Here is a 24318-nt window from a genome sequence, read left to right on the forward strand (position 1 = left end):
TACTTAGTGTTCCAGCTTCATAAGCAGGTTGAGAATCATGTGCTGGGTTTTAATTAAAAATAATACAATTAAAGAACTAAACACGGTGTTGAATAGAAACAAACCATTACTCTTCCTTAATTACGTAGGCCAAGCAATTTATCTTTGTATTTGGCAAACTCTCAAAAGGAATAAATCAATATTAAATCTGAAATTCAATGACTCAGAGCTTTTGGGGGAAAATAAACCTCCGAACGCATAACAAAAAGGCAAGATCAAGGATGAGTTTGGGATGTTTTACACGTTGCTATGTTCTACCAGTGAAAAGAATTATCCTAAATAGTGCTAGTTATATTTGAACTCACCTCAAAACACCTTCATTTCTCTGTGTCACCTTTTAAATTTTTTATGTTGATCTCATAAATATGCCCTGATTATTTATTCACTGATGAACCAAAAGATAGATATAGAGACAGTAAAGCAACAAGCAGACTGTCAAATTACAGCAGGGAGGGTAGGGAGATCTGGGGAAGATAAGATATCAACCGAAGGACTTGTACACATGCATATAAGTACAACCAATGAACACAAAACTCTGGGGAGGGAGGGTATGTATGGGGGGGGGGCAATGGTATATGTACACAGATAATAATTTAATAATAAATAAATAAATTAAATTAAAAACAAGCTCATTTTCCATAGAGGAGAGTCCTGCTGATAAAAACAGATACACTTTTCACTGCCACAAACATTACCTGAGCATCTCTCTGTATACTTTGTCTGATATTTAAAGTTGTAGAGATTTAAAAATGCCTGATACCTATATTCAAGTGCATCTGATGTTCAAAAACAGATGATTATCAAGTTTAAAAACTGTATCTTTACAACTACCACGTGCATAGCTTTATAATTGACAAGGCATTATTGCATGCTTTATCTTGTCCTATATTCCTAAAACTCACGGAAGTGATCTAAAACTATATGCTATTTGTAGCTGCCAGCTAGGGCTTTCCTTCATTCCACGCCACCCCCTGGTGGTCAGCGCATGTCATAGCAAACAATAGAACTTCTAGTCTCCTGGTAAAACTTCTGCGGGGACACTTTGCATATTAGCCTTTTATATATATAGAGAGAGAGAGAGATAGATATGTAAAATAATTGTGTTCACCTACAGTCCTCTTAGCCACTGTCTTCCAAGAGGAACCCACCCTGTATTTACTTTGCTCTGATTTCTCTAGGAATGGAAAATTTGCAATATTTTCCCTTTTGAAAAGTATATAAATCATCCTAGATTGGATCCTGAATCATTTTTCTTGCCATAAAGAACATTAATGGGACATTAATTGAATGGAGACTGCTGATTAGATCATAGCATTTTGTCAATGTTAATTTTCTGATTTTCACAATTGAAATATGGTTATGTAATCGAATGTGATTGTTTTTAGGGAATACACACTAAGATATTTAAACTTAAGGGTCCATACTATTTGCAACTTCCTATCAGACAGTTTAGAAAAAAATATGTAGGGTAGGGGGAGAGAAAGATAAAGCCAGTGTAGTAAAATGTGGTGTACACTAGTTTTGCTAAGTTTTTCGTATTATCCTATCTAATAAAAGAATAATATGCAAATTGACCATCACTCCAACACACAAGATGGCTGCGCCCATGTGGACACAAGATGGCCACCTCAAGATGGTCAGCAGTGAAGGGCAGTTGGGAGGGATCAGGCCTGCAAAGGAGGGCAATTGGGGGCAATCAGGTGTGCAAGGGAGGGCAGATAAAGTTGACCAGGCTGGTAGAGGAGGGAAGTTGGGGGTGACTGGGCCTGCTGAGAAGGGCAGTTGGTGGGGACCAGGCCTGCAAAGGAGGACAGTTAGGGGTGACTAGGCTTGCAGGGGAGAGAAGTTAAGGGCAATCAGGCTGGCAGAGGAATGGTTAGGGGGTGATCAGGCTGGCAGGCAGAAGCAGTTAGGGGCAATCAAGAAAGTAGGCAGGCAAGCAGTCAGGAGCCAGCAGTCTTGGATTGTGAGAGGGGTCCCAGATTTGAGAGGGTGCAGGCTGGGCTTAGGGGCCCTCCCTCCCACCTAACCCCCCCACCCCCTGTGTATAAATTTCATGCACTGGGCCTGTAGTTCTATATAATAAAAGCCTAATATGCAAATTGACTGAACAGCAGAATGACCAGTTGTTATGACATGCACTGACCACTGGGGGGCAGATGCTCAATGCAGGAGCCCCCAGCCTGCAGGCTCCAGACCTGCCAAGGTAGGTGCCAGTGAGACTCCTTGATTACCCTGCCAGTTGCCCTGCAGATGGAGGGGACCAGCAGTGGCAGTGGGGGAGAGAGGGCAGTGTTGGTGAGTGGATGGTGCAAGGCTGGCCAAGGCAGATACTAGCAGGGGTCCCCCCAATTGCCCCATCAGTCACCCCACAGATTAGCCCTGATCACCAGCCAGGCCTAGAGACCCTACCCATGCATGCATTTCATGCACCAAACCTCTAGTTTCAAAATAAAAAGCTAAAAAAAGAAAAGCAAATAGAACCATCACGACTTATGCTGCAAATGTCTGCCATTCACGTCACAGATCTCCTGTTTCACAGTCTAGGGCCATGGTCAGCAAAATGCAGCTCATGAGCCACATGCGGCTCTTTGGCCCCTTGAGTGTGGTTCTTCCACAAAATACCATGGCCTGGGAAAGTCTATTTTGAAGAAGTGACATTAGAAGAAGTTTAAGTTTTAAAAATTTGGCTCTCCAAAGAAATGTCAATCGTTGTACTGTTGATATTTGGCTCTGTTGAATAATGAGTTTGCTGACCACTGGTCTAGGGTGTTTTGGAGCATCATTTTCAGCCCTCCAGGATGTCAGACACAGAGTGCCTCTGCTGGGCACTAGGGGTGGGAAAACAGGGATATGATGATCATCACAAAAGGAAGATTCTTCTCCCCTCCGATTTTCTATGACATTTATTGTCTTCATGCTTATTCAGCAATATTTAAAAGTGGTGTAAGAGCATAGTCTCTGGGGCCAAAGAGCCACAGTTCAAATCCTGCCTCATCCACTGTGATCATAGTCAGGCAACTCCTGTGTCCTCATCTGCAAATAGGGATTGCAACAATAACAGGGATTAAGTAAGTGTGAAGTGCTAAGTGTTGTGCAGAGTGCAGTGTAAGTTATTCAGTGTTTACTATTTTTATTATTGCAATGCACGTCTTTGTTATAAGTCACATTGTGTATTTATGGCTTGACCTCCAGATCCATAGTAAGTTCACAACTTGTTCAAGTTCATCTGGTTCATTCTCTCACTTTACAACTGATGAAATAGCGAGGTCAGATAACTTGCCCCAGGTAGTACAGCTTGTCAGTACTACCAACCGATGCAAGTCATTTGTGCCTGAAGTCATTTCTGCCAGCACACTCTCAAAGTTAGGGGTTTGGGAGAGAGTGGTATGGGCACTCTGGATTTCCAGAGAAGGTTTTTGGGTGGGAAACATCTTTGTTCTGGGTGTCAGATACCTCCTGAAGTGGGAATAATATTTTTCATCAGAGTCATCAGAATGAGAAAGCACCAGCTATTCTAGAAGCACTGAACTAGAATTCGTTTTTTAAATGTTTGGTATTTTGAGGACAATGGGAAAGAGCACAGTAAGAGAACCAGGAAACGGTGGGTTTAAAATCACAAATTAAGTTGGGGAAGTCATTTAATTTCTCTAAGCCCTGATGTCTGCTTCCAGATGCAGTTAGCTGTATTACCCTCCCAGTGCGGTGACAAGGATGAAATGAGATGATTACTAGGGGGCTGTGTCTGGGGCCATGGTGGTCAATAATTTTGGTTATTTGCTCCAAGGATGGCTACTTTTGACAGAGAAGCTCATGATAAAGATCGAGCTAGTCAGAGCCAATCGGCAGGTGCCAGTGAAGGGTTGAGAGCCTTGGCCGAAGAGCACCCACAGGTTCTTCCCTGAGAAAGGTCAAGAGAATCTAGAGCTGTGTGATCAGTACTTTTTCATTCACACACCTGTGAGCCCGGGATGGAGATTTTTGCCACCAAGTAGATCATCAAGGAAGCATATAAAATAGCAATATTTCACTTTTATTCTCACATCCTCGGTCATGTTAAATTCCCCCTGCCAATAATGGGCTAATTAGAAAAGCATTGTGATCTAGAGTCCAGGACTTTGGTTTCAGGCTGGGACAAATCTGGTATAAAACGAACAACTTTAAAATTGTGTGACTTTGGGCAAGTTACTTAAACTTTGTGAAGTTCCAATTTTCACTCGTAAAATAGTGAATGATTGCTTTGGTGAATATTGCTCTGTAATAAATTATCCTCACACGTTGAAATGTAAAAAAAAAAAAAAAAAAAAAAAAAGAATCACTCTTGCTCTATAATTTGTGGGTCAAGAGTTCCAGAAGGCCCAGCCGGTGTGGTGCAGTGGTTGAGCATTGACCTATGAACCAAGAGGTCATGGTTCAATTCCTGGTCAGGGCACATGCCGGGACTGAGCCTGCAATTGCAGGCTCAATCCCCAGGAGAGGGTATGGAGAAGCAGCCAATCAATGATTCTCTCATCATTGTTATTTCTATCTCTCCCTCTCCTTTTCTCCCTGAATTCAATTTTTAAAAAGAGAGAGAAAGAATTCAGGGAGGGCTCAGCAGTTCCTACATGGAAACATGTGGTGTCTCACATGGTTGCAGTCTCATAGGCCACTCACACAGCTACCTGCTGGGAATCTAGCCAAGGACATTGACATTATATGGCCTCTCCAGCATGGTAGCTTCAAGTTAGTTGTGGTGACTGGCCTCGCTAAATCAAAACAACTAGATAGCCTTTTCTGACCTGGTATTGGAAGTTAGATGGCATCACTCCACCAAGCTCTACGTGGTTGAAACTGTCACATGCCCACTTGGAGCAGGGGCAGAGTCAGAGGACCCAACTCTTACTGGGAGGACCACCTGAGAACTTACAAACATGTTTTAAAGCTGTCACAATAATACTGTGTTAGAAGTCTGCTGAAAGGACTAGACATATAAGACTTGTGAAGTCTCTTGCATGTAGTGTTATTTTTGAGATTTTTATAATTATTGGCTTATAACAGGACTAAAGGCCTGATGCACAAATTTGTGCAAGAATAGGCCTTCCTTCCCCCGGCTGCTGTCACTGGCTTCCCTCTGGCATCCAGGTCCTGGGCTTCCTAATTAGGACATGGGTCTAATTAGCATATTACACTTTTATTATTATTTTATTATATATTATAGATAATAAGGTGCTGCTTGTCATCAGCTGAAGATATGCATGTTATAAGAGGAACACAGGTAGATGGTGTCATTTCTTCAAGCCACACTTTTATAAAAACGGAGTCACTTGAATCCAGGCTAGCAACCAGGTGAATGCCATCGACTGCTTAGATGAATTGATTGAAGACCTTCTCCAGTCCCTAAGATGCATTGATTTGCTTTCCTCCCCAGCACTGTGTGACTATCACTGAATGGTGAGAGTCTGTCTAAATGGGCAGAGATATTGATTTTCTTTTCTACCTTTTTTGAAAGCTCTTTGCTTACCAGGTGCTGAGCAAACATCAGGCAAATGGCAGACCCTGTAGAAATATATCAAGCGAGGAACAACAAAGGCAGTTATGGCTTTCTGAACATGCAGCTGGTTAAGCTTCAGGTGCCCCCTCCACACACACTCTGCTTTGAGATTGCAAAACACACACCATTGTTCATCCCTTATTATTTGCCAATTGATAATGCACCTAACCCAGATGGAACTAAGTAGCATCATGGAAAATATGTTCAACCAATACATGGAAATTAAGCTCTCGCCCTGTGTGGAGAGAGCTGACTGAAGGCTGCAGTAAACAGAGTGTTGAGAATAAGTAGTGCTGTGCATTTCAGAGGATACAGTATGCATCCTAGAATTTCAAGTACAGAATTGATTCCACACTTGGAAATGATAAGGAAGGCCCATCTTACTCTGTCTCAGTGGTGACAAACACAGGATTTCTTTAATATGGGGACATTTAAGAAAAAAAACAAGAATCGACATTATATTATTACTAGAGGCCCAGTGCATGAATTTGTGCACTGGTGGGGTCCCTTGGCCTGGCTGGCAATCAGGGCTGATTGGGGCCAGCCACAGGAGGTTGGCTGACTATGGGAGGTTGGCTGTGGGAGCACACTGACCATCAGGGAGCAGCTCCTGCATTGATCATCTGCCCCCTGGTGGTCAGTGCATGTCATAGTGACCAGTTGTTTGGTCAACTAGTCCTAACAGTCGCTTAGGCTTTTATATATATATAGATTGACACCCAGGGAAATTGAAATGTGCTTATCTCTGCTCAGAAAAGACAAGAAAAATAAAGAGGCAGGGGTTACCTCACGCTGTCAAAGAGAGGCAGATTGGAAATCACCTGCAGCTCACATGACCAGAAGGAACTCAGTGAGTAGGACTAGGGATTTTGGTTGGCCATGTCTCCAATATGCATCCCCAGAAAACTTGCCTCAAAGACCAAAAAGACAATCTCCAAAGAGTGATATTTTTAATGATTTTACTAGATCAGTGTTTTTCAACCTTTTTTGGGCAAAGGCACACTTGTTTCATGAAAAAAATCACGAGGCACACCACCATTAGAAAATGTTAAAAAATTTAACTCTGTGCCTATATTGACTATATATAAAGTAATTCTCTTGAATAGGAATCAAATAAACACAAAGAAAGTATTTTATAATTACTTTATTATGAAATATTAAGTAAACAAAATAGTGAAAAATTATAAAATTCTTGTCTTGTCTGCACCTATGGCACACCAGGCAACATCTCGCGGCACACTAGTGTGCCGCGGAACAGCGGTTGAAAAACGCTGTACTAGATATTCTGAAGTTAAGTGGATTGTTACTTTCAACTGAATAATGTGAAAACCATAATGGGGTATTTTTGGGCTTGATTTTAGGTTTTTTCAAAGTTTTTTAAGAAAAAGACTATAACAGAGCAGGCTTGCCAAGCTCTGTGTTTGGAGCACATTCTCAACATTTAGTTTGAAGAACTTCAATTTTACCCTCAACTGCAGATGAGAATGGAATGCAGTGATTTCATTTCAAATCAGAAAACAATGTTCCCTTTTCTATTTAATTCCTAGAAGGAACAAAAAGAGAAAGCCATCTCCTCTTACTTTACAAAATTGAAATTCCTTTGTTCTCGAATGAATAGTAAAGTTTTTCAAAGTGCTGAGACCGAAGAATGAGGAAAAAAAGTCTAAACATCTCAGTTTTGCATATGATGACCTGGAGTTTAGAGATAGGAAGATGCAGGTCAGGCAGGCAGTGCAGCTCTAGACGGTCATACTACCCATCCCTGAACTTGGGCACTTCCATGCCTGAGGTCTCTCTGCGCTCAAGCTCTTTCTTCTGAGAGAAACTTGATTTTTGTTGATTTTGCTGTTGTTTTTGTTTTAAAATAGTAACCCTGAATAGGATTTCATTTTTGACAATACATATTTTATTTTTTAGAAATATAACCAATATTTATTGAGCTCCTGCTATGCATCCGGCACTGGGGAAAACTGAGAAATGAAGGACAGAGCTGTACCTCCAAGGAGCTTTGATTGTTGATGGGAGTGCAGGATGGATGCTGCTTTTTTATAGTACAATGAAGATATGGTGTTGCAATTCAAAGAGAAAACAGTCTCATTCCTCTGGTGAGTGTAGGTGAGGCCAAACTGGCAACCGAACTTTGAGAAAATTGCCCCACCTTCAAAGCCAAGACAGCAGGGCTATAGAATGTTCCCGTAGCGTCTTGTTTTTGAAATGATTTCACTGTATGCTTCAAGACATGCCATGTATATTTCATCAGGAATGCCACACATTTTTAGGAATATCTATCCAACAACTAAAATAACAAGACCCTACTCAGGATGGCTTCTTGGGCTACACATAACTTTTCAGATTTCATAAACTGGAAGCATAAAAGTAATCAAATTTTGCAGGACAAAACAAAGCATGGGAATGTAGTCTGGTATAACTACTATGGAAAGCAGTCTGGCGATTCCTCAACAATTTAACAATAGAGCTAACGTATGATCCAACAACCCCACTCCTGGGTACATACCCGAAAAACTTGAAATCATTTATACTCAAATATATAGGCACCCATATGCTCATTGCAGCATTATTCACCAGTGGCCAAGACTTGGAAACAGCCAAAGCGCCCTGTGATAGAGGATTGGATAAAGAAGACGTGGTACACATACACAATGGAGTACTGCATGGCCATAAGAAAGGATGAAATAGCGTCATTTACAACAACATGGATGTACCTTGAGAACATTATGCAAAGTGAAATAAGTCAGACAGAAAAAGCTAAGAACTACATGAATATAAAACTGAAATTTATAAACACGAACAGCAGTGTAGTGGTTGCTGGGGAGCGGGGTGGGGGGGGGCGGGGGGGCAGGGGGGAGAAAGGGGTCCTAATTTGAAGTGATGGGAGAAGGTTTGACTTTGGGTTGTGGATACATGGTCCTATATATAGATTTTGTAATGTAGTAACCAATACAGGAAACCTATATGTTCATGTTGACTAATTCATCCCAATAAAATTTAATTTAAAAAAAATGCTGACGAAGCATGCCTTTCTTTGTTTTCTAACCATAGGATGATCCAATTCAGGTCTAGAAGTGGTGGCAGAGGAAGTAAATGGAAATCAGACCCTGTCAGGGAATGATAGTAGGCTGTCCCATGTATAAGAGGTGGTGGTGGAGGTGGTGACAGTACCTTCATATGCCCAGTTCCACAAATGCAAAACTGGAATATGGAAATGCAGGAAGTTCTTTTTTCTCTGAAAGCAAGATAAAATAGTTTTACACTTGGTTTTGTTTTCCCCCAAGGAAACTACAGCTTAATGGCACACACAAAACCAAATCTCAGGAAATGTCAGATGGTCTGGTGCTGAATGGCTGACAAATCAAGTTTTGACTGTATGGTTTAAACAACCCATTTACAAGGGAGACACCAAAAATGGTGATGTGTTCGAAGCCATGAAGGCTTGGTAATTTGTTACAGTAGCCACAGAAAACTAAGACACTTCAGAACGAAAGCTATTTTCTCCTGGCATTTCTCAGGGGGCAAATCTGAGCACGTGGCTGGCTCTATACTTTCTAAGAGCACTGCTGCAAAGTTGATCCTTTACTTTCTTCATTTGTTCTGCATCACCCTGCTGGGCTAATTAATGCCCCATCGCTGGGTGTTCCATATATAAGTAGATGTGTGTTATGAATCAATCACTCTGACCTTTATTCCTTGCTTATGTTTTGTCATCTGTGGGCTGCTTAGCTTGGCATATGAATTACTCTCCAGCTGCTTGGTGAGGAGGATGCACAGTCACCAGCCCCCCAAATATTTTTGGCATATGCCAATTGCAATGTCAACACACCCTGTCAGCCTGGAACTGTTCCATCGGCAACTGATGAAATACCAATAGTAGGAAAGAATTGCCAAGGCATTGCTGTTGACAAAGGGGTGGACCTTTGTGGAAGATTAAAAATAGATGCCCTTTGGAAAGAAAGAACTGGGGAATTGAATCTTCTCTCTTCTTTAACTCTATTGTCTGAATCCAAAAATTAAAACTTCTTCAGATGTGAGTTTAAGAAAGGGAGGTTGTGGATTTTCAAGAATCCATTAGTGCTCTCTAGCAGGCAGCTTTTTAGTATGCTCCCCCACAGAAAACATATAAAGAAACAATACAGCAACCTTTGTCATAGCAATAGATGGTGCGTGTATCCTTCACACTGTAGACATGCTGTGCATAAAGAATGTGTTTCGAAGCAAACACCTTTGGGGGGGGCGGGTCAGCATGCCCTCTCACCCCCCGGCTCTCAATCCTCTCTTCTAGTGGCACCCAGTTCTGAGCCTTGCATCCTTTGTTGTTGCTTTCAGTAGCTCTTCTCCCGGGCTTGCAAGACACTGCCCAAGAGTCTCCAAATTACCTTTTCTATCATGTTCATTCCTTCCTGACACCAAACTCAACCAACATCAATGAGAAGAGCAATCTAATTAATGAGTCCACACACGTAGATCGGGAAGTGATAACACCTGGATGTGTTGCCTTTCCCAGAGGACTTATTTACCTAATCTTTTTAAATAGAGACATAATCAACTTAGGTAATGAAGGCTTACTGTGAAAACTTAACTGTTCGTGGCTGGAATTCAGTCAGTGTGCATGTACCCAGGGCGGGGGTGAGGGGGATTTTGGGTCACTAGCAGCTTTGTGCCCCTCAAATCAAATCGTTTGCATACTAATCAAAATCCTGCCCCTGCTTTCACCCTCATAGATGAAATGGATTCCATAGACATATTATATATCATAATTTCAGACAGTAACATTTATAGTGTGTCTCATAGTTCCCAAGAAGAAAAGATTATTTCACATGATCCTCACCATTAGGCCTCTATGGTCAAGAATCCCACCATCTATCTCCGTGCTCTACATCAAGGCATAGACAAACTTTTTCTGTGAAGGGCCAGAGAGCAAATACGTTAGGATTTGTGAGCTATACGATCTCTGTTACAGCTACTCAGTTCTGCCACTGTAGCATGAAAGCAGCCGGGGCAGGATGCAAACAAATAGGTACGGCTGTGTTCAACAAACTTCATTTGTAAAAAACAAGCAGTGGGCTCTATTTGCCAATCCCTGCTCTAGATGGAAAAAACAAAAACAACATAATTCAGAGAACTTGAGGAACCTACCCCAGAACACACACAAATAATACGTAAACTGATCCAGGACCTGATCCCATTATTTTTTCTAATTCCAAACCTAGGGCTTGTTTGCACACCGCACTGTGTTTGAGGTATGGTCTTTGGCAAGTGGTCAAGTCACGACTTGGGATTAAATCACCCATGCTTTTCACCCATCCCTCTTTTCCTCACACACACTTGAGAAGCAGAAGCTGGGACTGGGCTCCCATCATACCCTGCAATCATGGAAAGAGAGTGAAGGTAACTGGCTCATAGGACCAACCAAGCAATCTTAATGCTATTAGCTCTCCCTAAAGATGCTTACCAGCCATAGACAGAATAATTAATGAACTTGCACTGCAAATTCAGTTAGATTCACCTGTTCCTTCCAGACACACATTAGTAAGCCTTCCCTCCAGCAAAGAATTGAATTCAGACCAGGTATCCTAGAGACATCCCCACCCAGCATCTTCCTTCTAGTTCACTAGCAGAGCAGGACCATGCACCAGCGACAAGGTGGAGGTTTTGTAGGGGACAAAGCTCTGGGAAGCTGTGTTCCTGCCCTGTGCTATAGCTATTCACTCCCAGCTGAGCTCAGGAGCACCTTCTCTATGGGACCTGCCAGCTTTTCTTTCCCTCCCACTTCTGAGTGCCTTCCCAGGAAGGAGGAGCACTGTGGTGGGGCCATAGCTAAAGTGGATAAGGGCAGTACCTTCGCCTCACTGCACCCCTTTTCCCCCTCATCTTCCTGCTCCTCCTCCCAGCTGTCCACTCAGAAACCTTCTGTGTTAGACTGAGGTTCTTCTGCCTACCTGCAATGGAAAACAGAGCCATGCAAGTGGCCCAGGCAGGCTCTCTTTGGTTATATTGTGTCCAAGGCCAAAGCTAGTAATATATGAATGCTAGAGGCCCAGTGCATAAAAATCATGCATGGGGGGGTCCCTCAGCCCAGCCTGCAATGATGCCAGCATCCCGAACCCTGGTCAGCCTCTGGCCAGAGGCCTACTTGTCCTCCCTCCACAGGCTGGGGTGCGTGGGACACTGGGGCTCCTTGCAGAAACAACGCCGCCCCAGAGTCCTGCATGCCCCAGCTGGCCTCTGGCCAGAGACTCACCAGCCCACCCTCCCTCCCTCTGAAGGCCAGGGTGAACAGGACACTGGGGCTCAACACCACCAGCATCTAGCCTCCTGGCTGCTATGGGTGTCACCATCTTTGTGATGAAGTAATGGGTTAACTTGCATATTACCCTTTTATTAGATAGGATATTAAGGTGGCTTAGCCTTGCTTTGCTTCTTTTCCACACACACCTCTCAGGAGAACCTCATCGAGAGGATCATGTAGTTTTAGCCAAGACAGCTTTCAGGGGTACCTGGCATCTCTGGAAAATTGTCCTCTCAAGCATACCCCAGTCTAGTCATCCCTGCTTCCACATCTGACATAGCACCTACCATCTTTTACTATCCTTTTCCTTAATATAATCCCCTAAATCCAAGTCATGACATTCCCCACCATCTCGGAAGTAAGAGCAAGATTGAAATCATGCTGAAGTGCACACCCAAATAAGATGCACGTGTGCCAGCAAACCTGGTAGCTGGGATTGGACCTGCTAAAGGCACTCCGATCAGTTGCCTCTGTGCTTCACTCCACTAAAAACATCTTTCGATCCCTCCCTAATTACATTGACTTATCTCAGGATATCTTGTATACAGGGCTTTAGTTGATAGATAGCAATTTGTTAATATCTTGTCACTGAGATGCAATGACAGGAACTGTGGCCAGAGGCACGCAGCCATATCCTCTCTCCTCAATCGATCGTCTTCATTCTTGCAAGATGGGCAAACCTCTCTAAATGAGGGCAATCAATACCGTGCATTCAGCCGTGAGTGTGGCTTAACTCCCTGTTCTTTGAAAAGTTAATCCCTGTGATTTGCCTATAATTGGGCTTTCCAAAAGAGTCACCCTGCCTGCTCAAGGGGGAAATTAAGTAGCCAGACTCACCGACTGACTGCTGCCTGTTCCCTTCCTTCACTCTCCCTCCCAGCAATTGACCTCCCTGGGTCATGTCCCCCCATACCTCTCTCCTTTCTAGGTCCCTGTTTGCATTTTGATAACCAAGGCCAGCAGTTGGTAGCAAAGCAGATGAACTAGAACATCTGAGCGTAGGTGTGGTCTCCTTCCTCCATCATCTTTCACACCACCAGCAGCAATGGCTTTTTCTGGGTTCCTTATTTCCTAAGCTGTGTTCAGCTCATCAGTTCAAACACTGGTATAATACACTGCCTTGAGAGGCAAAGGCAAAAAGAGGTGGGTGTTCTGCCTTCAGTACACACATGGGAATGACTCCAGCTGGTTTCTCTTACCTTTGGTTTGTCTGAAGCTAGCTAAGAGCAAGAAGAAGAGAGTAAGGGCACTCTGGCCTGCTTTAGAATAAGACATGCCTGGTTTAAGGTGGGATGGAACAAGGGAAGGCACCATCCCAATGCCTTTCTTCCTTCCTCAAAAATTATAGCATTGGTAATGATTACAGCAGCAATTGTAGGCATATATTAGGTATGTACGGTACTATGAGTTAGGCAGTTAGGTTTTATATGCATCATCTTGTTTGATGCTCACCAACAACTTCATATGAAATAGGAGCAGAGAAGCAACATGGAACAATAGTGAAGTATGCAGATATCTGGACTTCCATAACCAAGTACCACAAGTCGGTGTCTTAAACAACAGAAATATATGTCTCACAGTTCTGGAATCTGGAAGACCAAGATCAAAGTATAGATGGGGTTCAGTCAGCCCTCAATATATGTTAGCCATTATTATGTTTCATTCCCACTTTACAGGTGAGCAGATTAGGACTTTTAGGGGGATACAATTAAATAAAATAGTTCTTAGTATCCTATATAATAAAATCCTAATATACTAAATGTCTGGTTGTGCATTCAACCAAAGCATGATATGCTAATGATATGCTAAGGCCTCTTAACCACTCACTATGTTGTGCACTGACCAACAAGGGGCAGACACTCCTATTGGTAGGTTAGTTTGTTGCTGGGGTCCAGCTGATCAGGACTGATCGAGACAGGCCAGACATGCCCTGGAGCCCTCTCAAGGTCCCTCCCAAGCTGGCCAACCTCCCATGTCCCTTCCCGGCCCTGATCGTGCACTGGTAGGGTCCTTCAGCCTGGCCTATGCCCTCTTGCAATCCAGGATCCCTAAAGGGATGTTAGAGAGCCAGTTTTGGCTAGATCCAACAGGCCAGGCTGAGGAACCCTACTGGTGCATGAATTCATACACCAGGCCTCTAGTAGAAAAATAATACTGTGACAATAAATTACACTGTGGATTCATAAACTTCAGTATTTTCAGCAACATGTATTTTTGTGTTCTGTGTTCCTTTTCCTGTGCTAACTTCAAGCCAAGAAGTTCCCCACACCCTTTGAGACAGGTTTTCCTATTGTTCCCCTTTCTCGCCCCTCCCCTGCTCAGCAAGTTAATGCTAATTAGCAGTTTAATCATCAGCCCAGGAAGAAAGCAATCCAGGACCTGCTCTTTAGAGAGTTACATCCACCATTCAGCCCTTGCCTTAGGAGAAGCAATGTGGCTTAGTGAAGAGTTCATAGCATTTATAAGTGATCAACCTGGATGACTCCATCATGCTTGCAACTGTTGGACAATGACCTCATAACCTCTGTTTTCTCAACACTACAGTTCTGTTGACAAAATTAAATGTCACTGTAACTTTTAAAATAGTATGCTAATGCCCAGAGATCGAACCTGCTTATAGATGCACAGAAACATTTTTCAGACGACTGAATAATTTTTAATTGAGGAGAAGGATTGAGGGGGAGGGTATAGGGGAGTTACTCAAGTAAAATTTGTGCTGTGTACGTGTTTTTAATTCAGGTTTAAAATATCCATCTGTTCATTTTTAATAAAATAATACCCAGTAACAAAACATGTTTGCTTTCTTATATTTTTTATTTGTGTAAATATTTAGGTCTATGTACCAACATAGGGAAGTATTCTAAAATGAAATACCGCCAAAACCGGTTTGGCTCAGTGGATAGAGCGTCAGCCTGCGAACTGAAAGGTCCCAGGTTCGATTCCGATCAAGGGCATGTACCTGGGTTGCTGGCACATCCCCAGTAGAAGGTGTGCAAGAGGCAGCTGATTGATGATTCTCTCTCATTGATCTTTCTAACTCTCTATCCCTCTCCTTTCCTCACTGTAAAAAAAAAATCAATAAAATATATTAAAAATAATAATAATAAAATGAAATACCAATGCTAGCTGTACATTATTTTTTGAGAAGGTAAGAAGCTATAATTAAGGTACATGCATGTCATTGGGACCATATCTAAGTGGTAATGAAAGATATCCTGTGTGAAAAGTTATAATTAAGAGGAGGAAGAAGAGATAATAAAACCAGCCTTTTAGTTATAATGTGAGGAAGGAATGTAAACACTAGGAAATACTTCTCTGACATTTAGGGCTTTCTCACAAACAGAATTAAAACACAGAAATCTTCCCCAGAGGTCTTTAAAAGTAGTTTATAACCTCATCTTTCTGCTCCTGGCAATTTTACTTATGATAATAAAAAAATCCAAATGACCAATAGAAGGGAAATTGTTGGGTAAATTACAGTACTTTATGGAATATTTAGATAGTCATTAAAATTAAAATATGAGAGCTATATAGCAGCATATTAAAATTCCTATGGTTAGATATTTAGTGAAGAGGGTGCACAATTTTATCTATAATGTGATTACTGTTATGTAAAAATTAGAGTTGAATGCAAATTCAGATTGGGGGGGAAAACACAGAAAAATAAAAGCAATTGATGGTATTGCATGGTATTGTTGTGGCAGGGGGGAATGAATTGTTTTCCAGTTATTTAAATAAAAATATGTCTTAAAGGTGTTCATCTCTCTTGAAATTGTATCTGTGGTTTTTACTGAGGACCAGAAGATAAAGCCCTCTGCAGTCTTCTGAGGCCTAATTTTTAGTAGCACAAGATTTCAGACAATGGAGTCCTGCTTTGGTGCTCCTGAGTTGCAAGGAGGGTGGTATCTAGAGGGTCACATTCCAAAGCATCACTGGTCTCCATTAAAACATAATTTATGAAATTGAAAATTAATTTTATGGAAATGCATTAAACAGTCTTATCATTAGCATATACTTGGTCTAATTGATTTGGGAGTGACATTGTAACAGCTTTCACTGCTATTACATATTTAAAAAGATGAAATCTGATGTGTCCTCCTGTGTTTATGCTGCTGGGAAATAAACTTGCAGAAGGGAGTGTTCAAACGTCCACGTGGTAGGTAGTCTTGCTCAACAAAGATCCCTGCGAAGGGAAACTGCTCAATGAAGTCATTCCTGACGATGAATCCAATGTAACCAGACTCCCTCAGGGCAGGCCAGTAACTGCCTCCATTAGTGAGGAGAGCAGATAAAGGCCAGATTGTGGGACCAAAAGGGGAAGATGAGATGGCCAAAATCAGGCTCCTTCCTTCCCAAGTTAACTTGACAGTCCTATTTGAATATAGGTTCTGCCTTTATCCTTGGTTTTGATCTCCACGGTTTAAGTGGTGGTCGACTTTGGTCAGAAAATATTAAATGGAAATTTTCAGAAAAAACAATTAATTCTATTTAAATGGTGTGCCTTTGTGAGTAAATTGAATTCTCACGCTGTCCTGCTTCAACCAGCCCAGAACGTGAATCATCCCTCGGTCCAGTGTGTCCACACTGTGTAAGCTCTCCCTCACTCCCTCAGTCACTTACTAGCCTTCTTGATTATCAGATCGACTATAGAGGTATCCAAGTGCTTGTGTTCAAATAATCTCTATATTAATAGTGGCCCCAAAGCACAAATGATGCTGGCAATTCAGATATGCCCTAAAGTTCTTCTTTTAAGTAAGAAAGTATGTGTGTGTGTGTGTGTGTGTGTGTGTGTGTGTGTGTGTGTGTAGGGAAAAAACAGTACTTTTTGCACTTTCGGTCATTCACTGGGGCTCTTGGAATGTGGATAAAGGGTAACTATTGTATTTGCTTTCAGAATATTAAAAAGGTTTTATGAGGGGTGTGTCTGGTTCTTTCCAGGTTGAAAACTACATTGACTTGGACATTTTAAATGTTCTATATTAATGCTTACACACAAGCACAGAGACACATATATAAACGTCTGGATATATTCTGTGGCAGCTGTGAGAATATGCTGACAGGCCTCTGATGACAGATAGAGTAATTGACCAGGGACCCCAGCAGCTGCACTCTGAAATTTATTACCGTGTTGGCAACAAGCCACCCTGGCTGGGGCTGCTCCAATCGGTGACTGAGCTCGGCAGAGTACTGAAGCAGGCCTACCCCAGGGAGACACAGGGGCCCTCTGACAGCTGACTTTGGATCCCCAACAGCTTTGCCAAACCTTCTTTAGACTATGGGGCAGTCAAGGACTCTTTTGCCCAACCTTGTACGCCCTCTTCTTTATGGGGTCAGACTTGCAGCACAATTTCTTGCATTTTTCTCTCCTAATAAACTTCTTGCATGTTTAATCCTATCTTGGCATCTGCTTCATATAAACATATTTAGGGTGTCCCAAAAAATGTATAAAGTACATGCATTTTGAATAATTATAAAGGCATTGCTTTTTAAAATACATTTCATTTTCAAAATTGAGTAATCAGCTGTTAAAGTGTGTACACATTTTTGGGACACCCTGTATGTGCATATGTATTTAAATTTGAATCATCTGATGGGCACTAGTTGTGTCCAAATTTTGCATTATAAAAATATCCATTTACCCCCGCCAGCATGGCTTAGTGGTTAAGCATTGACCTATGAACCATGAAGTCATGGTTTAATTCTCAATCTAGGTACATGTCTGGGTTGCAGGCTGCGACCTTAGTGTGCAGGAGGCAGCGAATCAAGGATTCTCTCTCATCATTGAGGTCTCTATCTCTCTGTCCCTCTCCCTTCCTCTCAATAAAAAAATATTTTTAATAAATATACCCATCTATCCTCCTCCCCCCTTTTTTTTTTAATGATACTGCTACTTTTGGGGGGGATTTTTATAGAAACTACAGTGAATGTCTCTTGCTGCAATACCTCCAAAGAACTCACAGAGAAAACTAGATTTCAGAGTGCAGAAGTTAGGATCCCTGGTCAATTACTCTTGCTACACTTCCTATTTCTCTTCTATATGGATAGCATTTTGGATAGAATTAGGAGTTTTTCTGGCACAGGAGCCCCAGGCTTTCTGTGTGTGTAGATGGGGAAGTGAGGAACTACTCCCCCACAACATTCTTCCACATTCCAAGGAATCAGGAAGACAAAGGTTTGGGCCTCATCATCAATCTCTTCATTCTTCCCTGCCCACCACCATTCTTGATTTGGACTCTCTGATTCCATATCAGAGTTCTTGATTGTAAGCAACAGGAATAGATTCTATATCACTTATGCAAAAGAGAACTTGTTGGGAAAGTTTGGGAGCTTACAACCTATGAAAGGCTGAAGGATCAATCAGGGCTGGCTCTCCACACAGATTGTTTGTTTGTTTGTTTGTTTGTTTTGAGCTGATTCCCATGGCTGTCCTGCAGGATTCAGGTCCTGGAAGAGAGGTACCCACTGAGCACCTCTATGGCAAGGAGAGCTTCAGTTTCTTTACGGCAGGCAGGTGCCTTAAATTTCACTCCAACTGACAGAACCTAGTGGGTTCAGTGATGGCTCAAAGTGAACTTCTCTAAATAATATTCAGGTGGAAAAAGTACTCTCAAGGAAGATTAGGTGGTAGGGCCATTAAGAGAAATAAAATGAAAAAAAATAATATATATTTTTCCCTAATATACTAGGGAAATTTGTTAAAAGGAGAAATAAATGTCGGGCAGAAAAAAATATAATTTAAATAAATAATAGATATCCAGCACACACTTTTTATACATTTGCATAGTCTGTGAGTGTGTAGACGTTCAGAGACTAGCCACAGCTATTGAGCGATAGGTTAGTTTTTGCCCAAGTGAAAGAAAGTTTCCTGATTGAGACCGAACCTAGCTGTTGCCAGGAGCTTGTTTGAACTAAATTCACCTCCTGAGTTTATTTCCATCCAAGGGTTTTGGGTTCTAATGTTTTACTGTCCAAAACTGAAGTGCTGTTATTGCAAGGAAAGCAGCACCATCCATCAATTTCTCTTCAAAGGTCCCTCGCTTACCTTCTAGAGCTTTGCTATTGATTTTCTGGCTCTCCACACAGGTCTTTTGTTTTTTGTTTGTTTGTTTTGAGCTGATTCCCAAATGTGATAGCACAGTACTATCAACAAATGGAAAGGCTGAGAAACCCTCCAGAAAAAATGATCAATGAGGTTTCACTCTCTCCCTCCCTGAATCCATATCACTCTCCTTTCCTTCATAAAAGTATTCCTTTGCTTTGCTTTCTTTCTCTTAATGGCCCACTACCTTATCTTTCTTGAGAGTACTTTTTCTATCTAATTCTTATTTAAAGAAACTCACTTTGAGCCATCACCAAGCCTGTTTGCTCACTGCAAGCAGAAATAGATGCCCTTGGAAAATAATCAGAAAGTGAGAGTATATATGAGATAAGCATAGCTTGGGGGGGGGGGGGATTAACACTTCAGATACAAATGGAACTTGAATTCATGGAAATAAATTTCAAAAGAGGAATGCTTAGGTTGATAGTCAGGTAATGTGCCATTATTGTCATTCCAGGTAAAGATGGCCTTGCAACAAGAAGGATTCCAACGGAAAAAGCGAGGATATAGAGATATCAATGAGATCGATATCAACATGAATGATCCTCTTTTTACAAAGCAATGGTATCTGGTAAGTGTCTCTGTATTATTCCTAACATTTCTCATTTTGAGACTTGGGATACAAAATGCATTTTCATTTCCTCATTATTCTTTGGGACATTGGCCAGTATTCGACTCAGTCAATTGCTCTGTCCCCTCTGATCCGTATTGATTTTTTAGCACCACCCAAACATCTCATTCCCTAATCTGCTTTCTTCTGAACTGCTAAGTAGCCATGGCCTCCTAGGGTCAAAGCAAGTACCAAAAGCAGATCAGATTCTCCCAGACTCTGAAAAGTGCCCCAGCTATCTTTAATCAGATGAACAAATATTTTTAAAGCAAGATTGGTGTGGTAGTATTGAAATCATAAAGGTAAACAGAACATCTCCCTCTTGCAAAAGATACTGTATGTAGTAAGGAAATCATATTCACATAAGAATAACTCCAAACAATATGTGCTAAATTCAAAATGTGAAGTATAAATCAAGAACTACAAAAGCAAGCACTTAATTCTAAACTGGGGAGGGTTTCTGGAAACGGCAGCTCTATGGAGTTTAAAGATCACAACCTGCTCATAAAAGATGGGAGGATTGAAACTGTGTTTGCATACTTATAAAAAAAAATATATAAAGCATTAACAGTGTATATCAAAAAATTAAAGGAAGATGCTAGTGGGGGGATGCCCAGAAGTACTGCTTCAGAGAAGACATGGTCTTTGAGCTGGTGCTGGAATAGCAGATGGCTACAGAGCGTGTCAAGCAAATTTTTACACAGGTGCTTTACTCCACCAAGCTAATGAGATTCTTTGCTTGGAATTCCCGTACCAGATCAATACTGGACAAGCCGATGGCACTCCTGGCCTTGATTTGAATGTGGCAGAAGCCTGGGAGCTGGGCTACACAGGAAAAGGTGTTACCATTGGAATTATGGATGATGGTGAGTTTTTCAATGCCTTTACAGCACATGTGTCAAACACAAGGCCCGCGGGCCAAATCCGTCCCGCCAGGCCTTGCAATGTGGCCCGCACCGCGCTGTCATCACTGCACTCCGCTGCGTTTCCATCACAATGACAGTTTATGACTGTTCAGTAAACCATTCGGCCCGCGATTTAGGCTGGATTTGAGATTTTGGCACCTTCTCTGATTGAGTTCGACACCCCTACTTTACAGCATTTGTAAGCAAGGGTGTCTTTGCAGTGCTTCGGCATAGAAGAGAGTCCTTCTTTTGGAGGCAGAATAGCCAGATGTTGGGCCTGATAACCATCTATATATACTGTGGCCAAACCTTCACCTTCCTCCAAATCCATCATCCTCAAATTTGAGGATACTCTTAATAAACATTTGTTAATTTAATAAATTAAATAAACTAATGAAATCGGACCATCCTGCAACTTTAATTTCTTATTAAACCACTGCTTATACTTTACCTTAAAACATCTTCTAAACTTCTTTATATTTACCACCTGTTTCTCTAGATCCACACTGTCCAATATACTAGCCACTCGCCATATGTGGCTATTTAAATTTAAACTTCAATTAATTAATGCTAAATAAAATTAAAAATTCAACTTCTAGCTGCATTTCAAGTTCTCCATAGCTACATTTCTAGCAGCTGCTGAAATTCAAGCCAAAAGCTCCATTTTAATTGTCACAGAAATTTATTTATATTAGACCATGTGGCTCTATGTCCATGAAATAGCTTTTTAGCCGCAGGATTGCGCTTTGGAAAATTTTTTACTTTATTGTTACTTTCAGAATGAGCCTTTGTAAGCAGACTTTGATAACATTTTATGATGCATGACCCCTAGAACATATTATCCTATCACAAACACCTGCCAGATAAAGATTTAACAGAGCTTTATTTTCAATAGTTTTTTTATATGAAAGCCAACAGTTTGGGTGAATTGTTTTTCTAACTACACATGTCCTTGGCTCTGCCAAGATCTGGAAGCATATCCTCCCTGCAGTTATCTCATTGGGGATGTACTATCTGGGTCTTCATTAGCTGTCTGGGTCTCCCAGAAAAAGTGCCACTGTGCAGTTTTGGCCCAATTACATATAAAGACTATACAAAGATGAAACAAAGGATGGAGCCTTTCCCTTCTGAAGATCCTCAAAGAACACTGTGTTCTCTAAAGCAAGCCTTTGAAACAGAATTGATGGGAAAACAAGGGGAGCCAGAGTGATTAAAATGGCTGCTGTCTTTGTGTGGGCTCATTAAATAGCAACATAAAAAACAATGCCTCCCTTTTTCTGATGGGTTCAACGTTTTGAAGTGGATGTAAAAGCTTTCTCCAGCAGCCGAGGGTTTTCACAAGAAGAAAGGAGCTCTGCACAAGAGTGTCTGGGCACCCTGTCTGGAGCTGAAACAGTCTCTCCCTTCCTAATGTTTTGGTTTAGAAACTGAAGTGGCTGATGGCAGCTCGCCCAGGAGAAAGATGCACCTAGGTTTGGGGAAAACCTACCTGGGATCTATTGTAAGGACCATACAACATATCCACTGTGTAGTCCCTTTTGGGTATTAGAGAAGCACCCTCAAAGTGGCACCACAGTGACAACAGACAGGCACACCGCTCTTATGAAACCTCCATCAGCCCTATGATTCCTGCTTCAGGACTCTTTAAATTGTACCCCCCTCACCTGAATGTCCATCGTCCCTTCCAAAGATAGCAAAGATGGCTCTTGCCTCTGCTCCATGTTTCCTGGCTTGCAAGGCCAAGTCCTTCAGAAAGTTTTGATAGAATTTGATTTATGTTATTTCTTCTGCTCTTTTTAGGATTCCAAAAAGAGAAAAAAGCAAATTCTCTGCCTCCTAATTAAAACTCCTAACTTCCCCATTGTTCTGGTCACCTACTAACGCAGAGCAAATCACCCCCAAATTAAGTGACTTTAACCACTATATTGTTCTCTCTCACAGTTCTGTGTATTGCCCAGGCTCAGCTGGACAGTTCTGCTGCTGGCCTTTCTGGGGTACCTCATGCAGCTAGAGTCAGAAGACGGCTGGGACTGGATGCAACCGGAGGCTTTCTCCAGCTCCATGCAGTCCCAGCCTCTCCACTCCATGTGGTCTCGCCAGCAAAGTAGATGTATTTTTACACATGGCTCAGGACTCCCAAGAACAGGCATTCAGATGCTGGCTGGGCTGTGGTCATCAGAAGGCTTAACTGAGCTGAACCAAGATGGCTAATAGTTGATGCTGGCTGCTGCTGGGCTCAGCAGTCAAACAGGGACTACACATGGGATTCTTCCTTGGCAGCTTGCTTTCTGAAGAGCAAACAAGGGTTCAAAGGAAACAGGTGGAAGATGCCTGGCCTTTTCTGACTTAGCCTTGAAAGTCATAGCTTTTATAACCTATTTTTAGAAGCAACCACAACCCAGTCAGACTGAAGAAGAAAGAATAGACTTACCTTTAAATCAGGGAGGGGATAACCTTGTCATACTGTAGAATACTATATGGGATCGGTGATACTGAATCACCACCTTTGAAAATACAATTAATCCATTGAGGTCTACTCCTCAGCAGCATACAAATCCATAGGGATGGTGCAAGGGGATAGCTTTCTTAGAACAATGAAAGTAACTGGGCTTAGGACCAGTAATGCATCTCAACTATTACCGTTCTAACTAGGAAGATGTACATGGAGCTCCTTGCTAATTCCCTGAAGTCTCTGGAGCTTCCTGGGAATTTGGACTATTGTGGATTAGACTTCAAACCAATGGCAGATACTAATGGTTAATGAACAAAAATATAACCAAATATTTTAAATTTGTGCCCCATATTTATTAGGACTGGCTGATAAGTAGGTGCCCCTGCAGACCATGAGCCATAGCTCAGGTTCAGTGTCCAAACTGTCTGTTTTTTCCAGGACCTACATAGGGTCTATCAGTTTTTCCTGAAAATAAACAAATACATGAAAAAATAAGATTGAATATGTTACTAATACAAGAATTAAAAAGCTGATTAGAAGATGTATTCAGTATATTCCCCTGAATATAAAATTTACAAAACTCTTAAAATACTATTTAATTACCATATTATCATTTTCTAGCTTCAGTTCATTTTTATTTTTCTGGATCTTGTCTGTCATCCTTCACAATTCTATAAATAATATTTTCTTTCTCAGACTAAAGTCTGTATCTGTTCTAACTTAACACCTGGTCTTCCCCATAACCCAATTTAAGATGTTTTATTTAATTGGGCTAAATTTATCTTGTTTTAATTCTAATTTCCTTTTGGTCTCAGATTACCTATTTGCTTCAATATTTTCCCTTCACAGAGAAGAGAATTCTATTTCTCCAAAAATTCCCCTCCTAAACCAGCGTTTTTCAATCGCTGTTCTGCGGCACACTAGTGTGCCGCGAGATGTTGCCTGGTGTGCCGTAGGTGCAGACAAGACAAGAATTTTATAATTTTTCACTATTTTGTTTACTTAATATTTCATAATAAAGTAATTATAAAATACTTTCTTTGTGTTTATTTGATTCCTATTCAAGAGAATTACTTTATATATAGTCAATATAGGCACAGAGTTAAATTTTTTAACATTTTCTAATGGTGGTGTGCCTCGTGATTTTTTTCATGAAACAAGTGTGCCTTTGCCCAAAAAAGGTTGAAAAACACTGTCCTAAACAACTTGCACTCTCAGAACATTGGGTTATGTTTTAAAAAATTGACTCATTGTTAGAAAAAACGTTCTCTGTGTGTGCGTCTGTGTGTTTGTCATTTTTCTTTTACCTTACCTGTTTGTTACAACATTTTTTGCCTACCAATGAGTTCACAAAATTTAACAAATTTTAGCAAATA

General features: G+C 41.4%; 1 protein-coding gene across 1 annotated transcript in view; it reads left to right on the plus strand.

Moving 5' to 3' along the window:
• PCSK2 (proprotein convertase subtilisin/kexin type 2) overlaps positions 1-24318 on the plus strand; it is a 235000-nt gene that overhangs the window by 105472 nt on the left and 105210 nt on the right. The window contains exons 3-4 of the mRNA XM_036418996.2: positions 19433-19546; positions 20343-20451. Coding sequence (XP_036274889.1) covers positions 19433-19546; positions 20343-20451 — 223 coding nt within the window. The remainder of the gene's footprint in view (positions 1-19432; positions 19547-20342; positions 20452-24318) is intronic.

The sequence above is a fragment of the Pipistrellus kuhlii genome, unplaced genomic scaffold, assembly GCF_014108245.1.
Source record: "Pipistrellus kuhlii isolate mPipKuh1 unplaced genomic scaffold, mPipKuh1.p scaffold_m20_p_6, whole genome shotgun sequence".
In the NCBI taxonomy this organism is placed as follows: Eukaryota; Metazoa; Chordata; class Mammalia; order Chiroptera; family Vespertilionidae; genus Pipistrellus; species Pipistrellus kuhlii.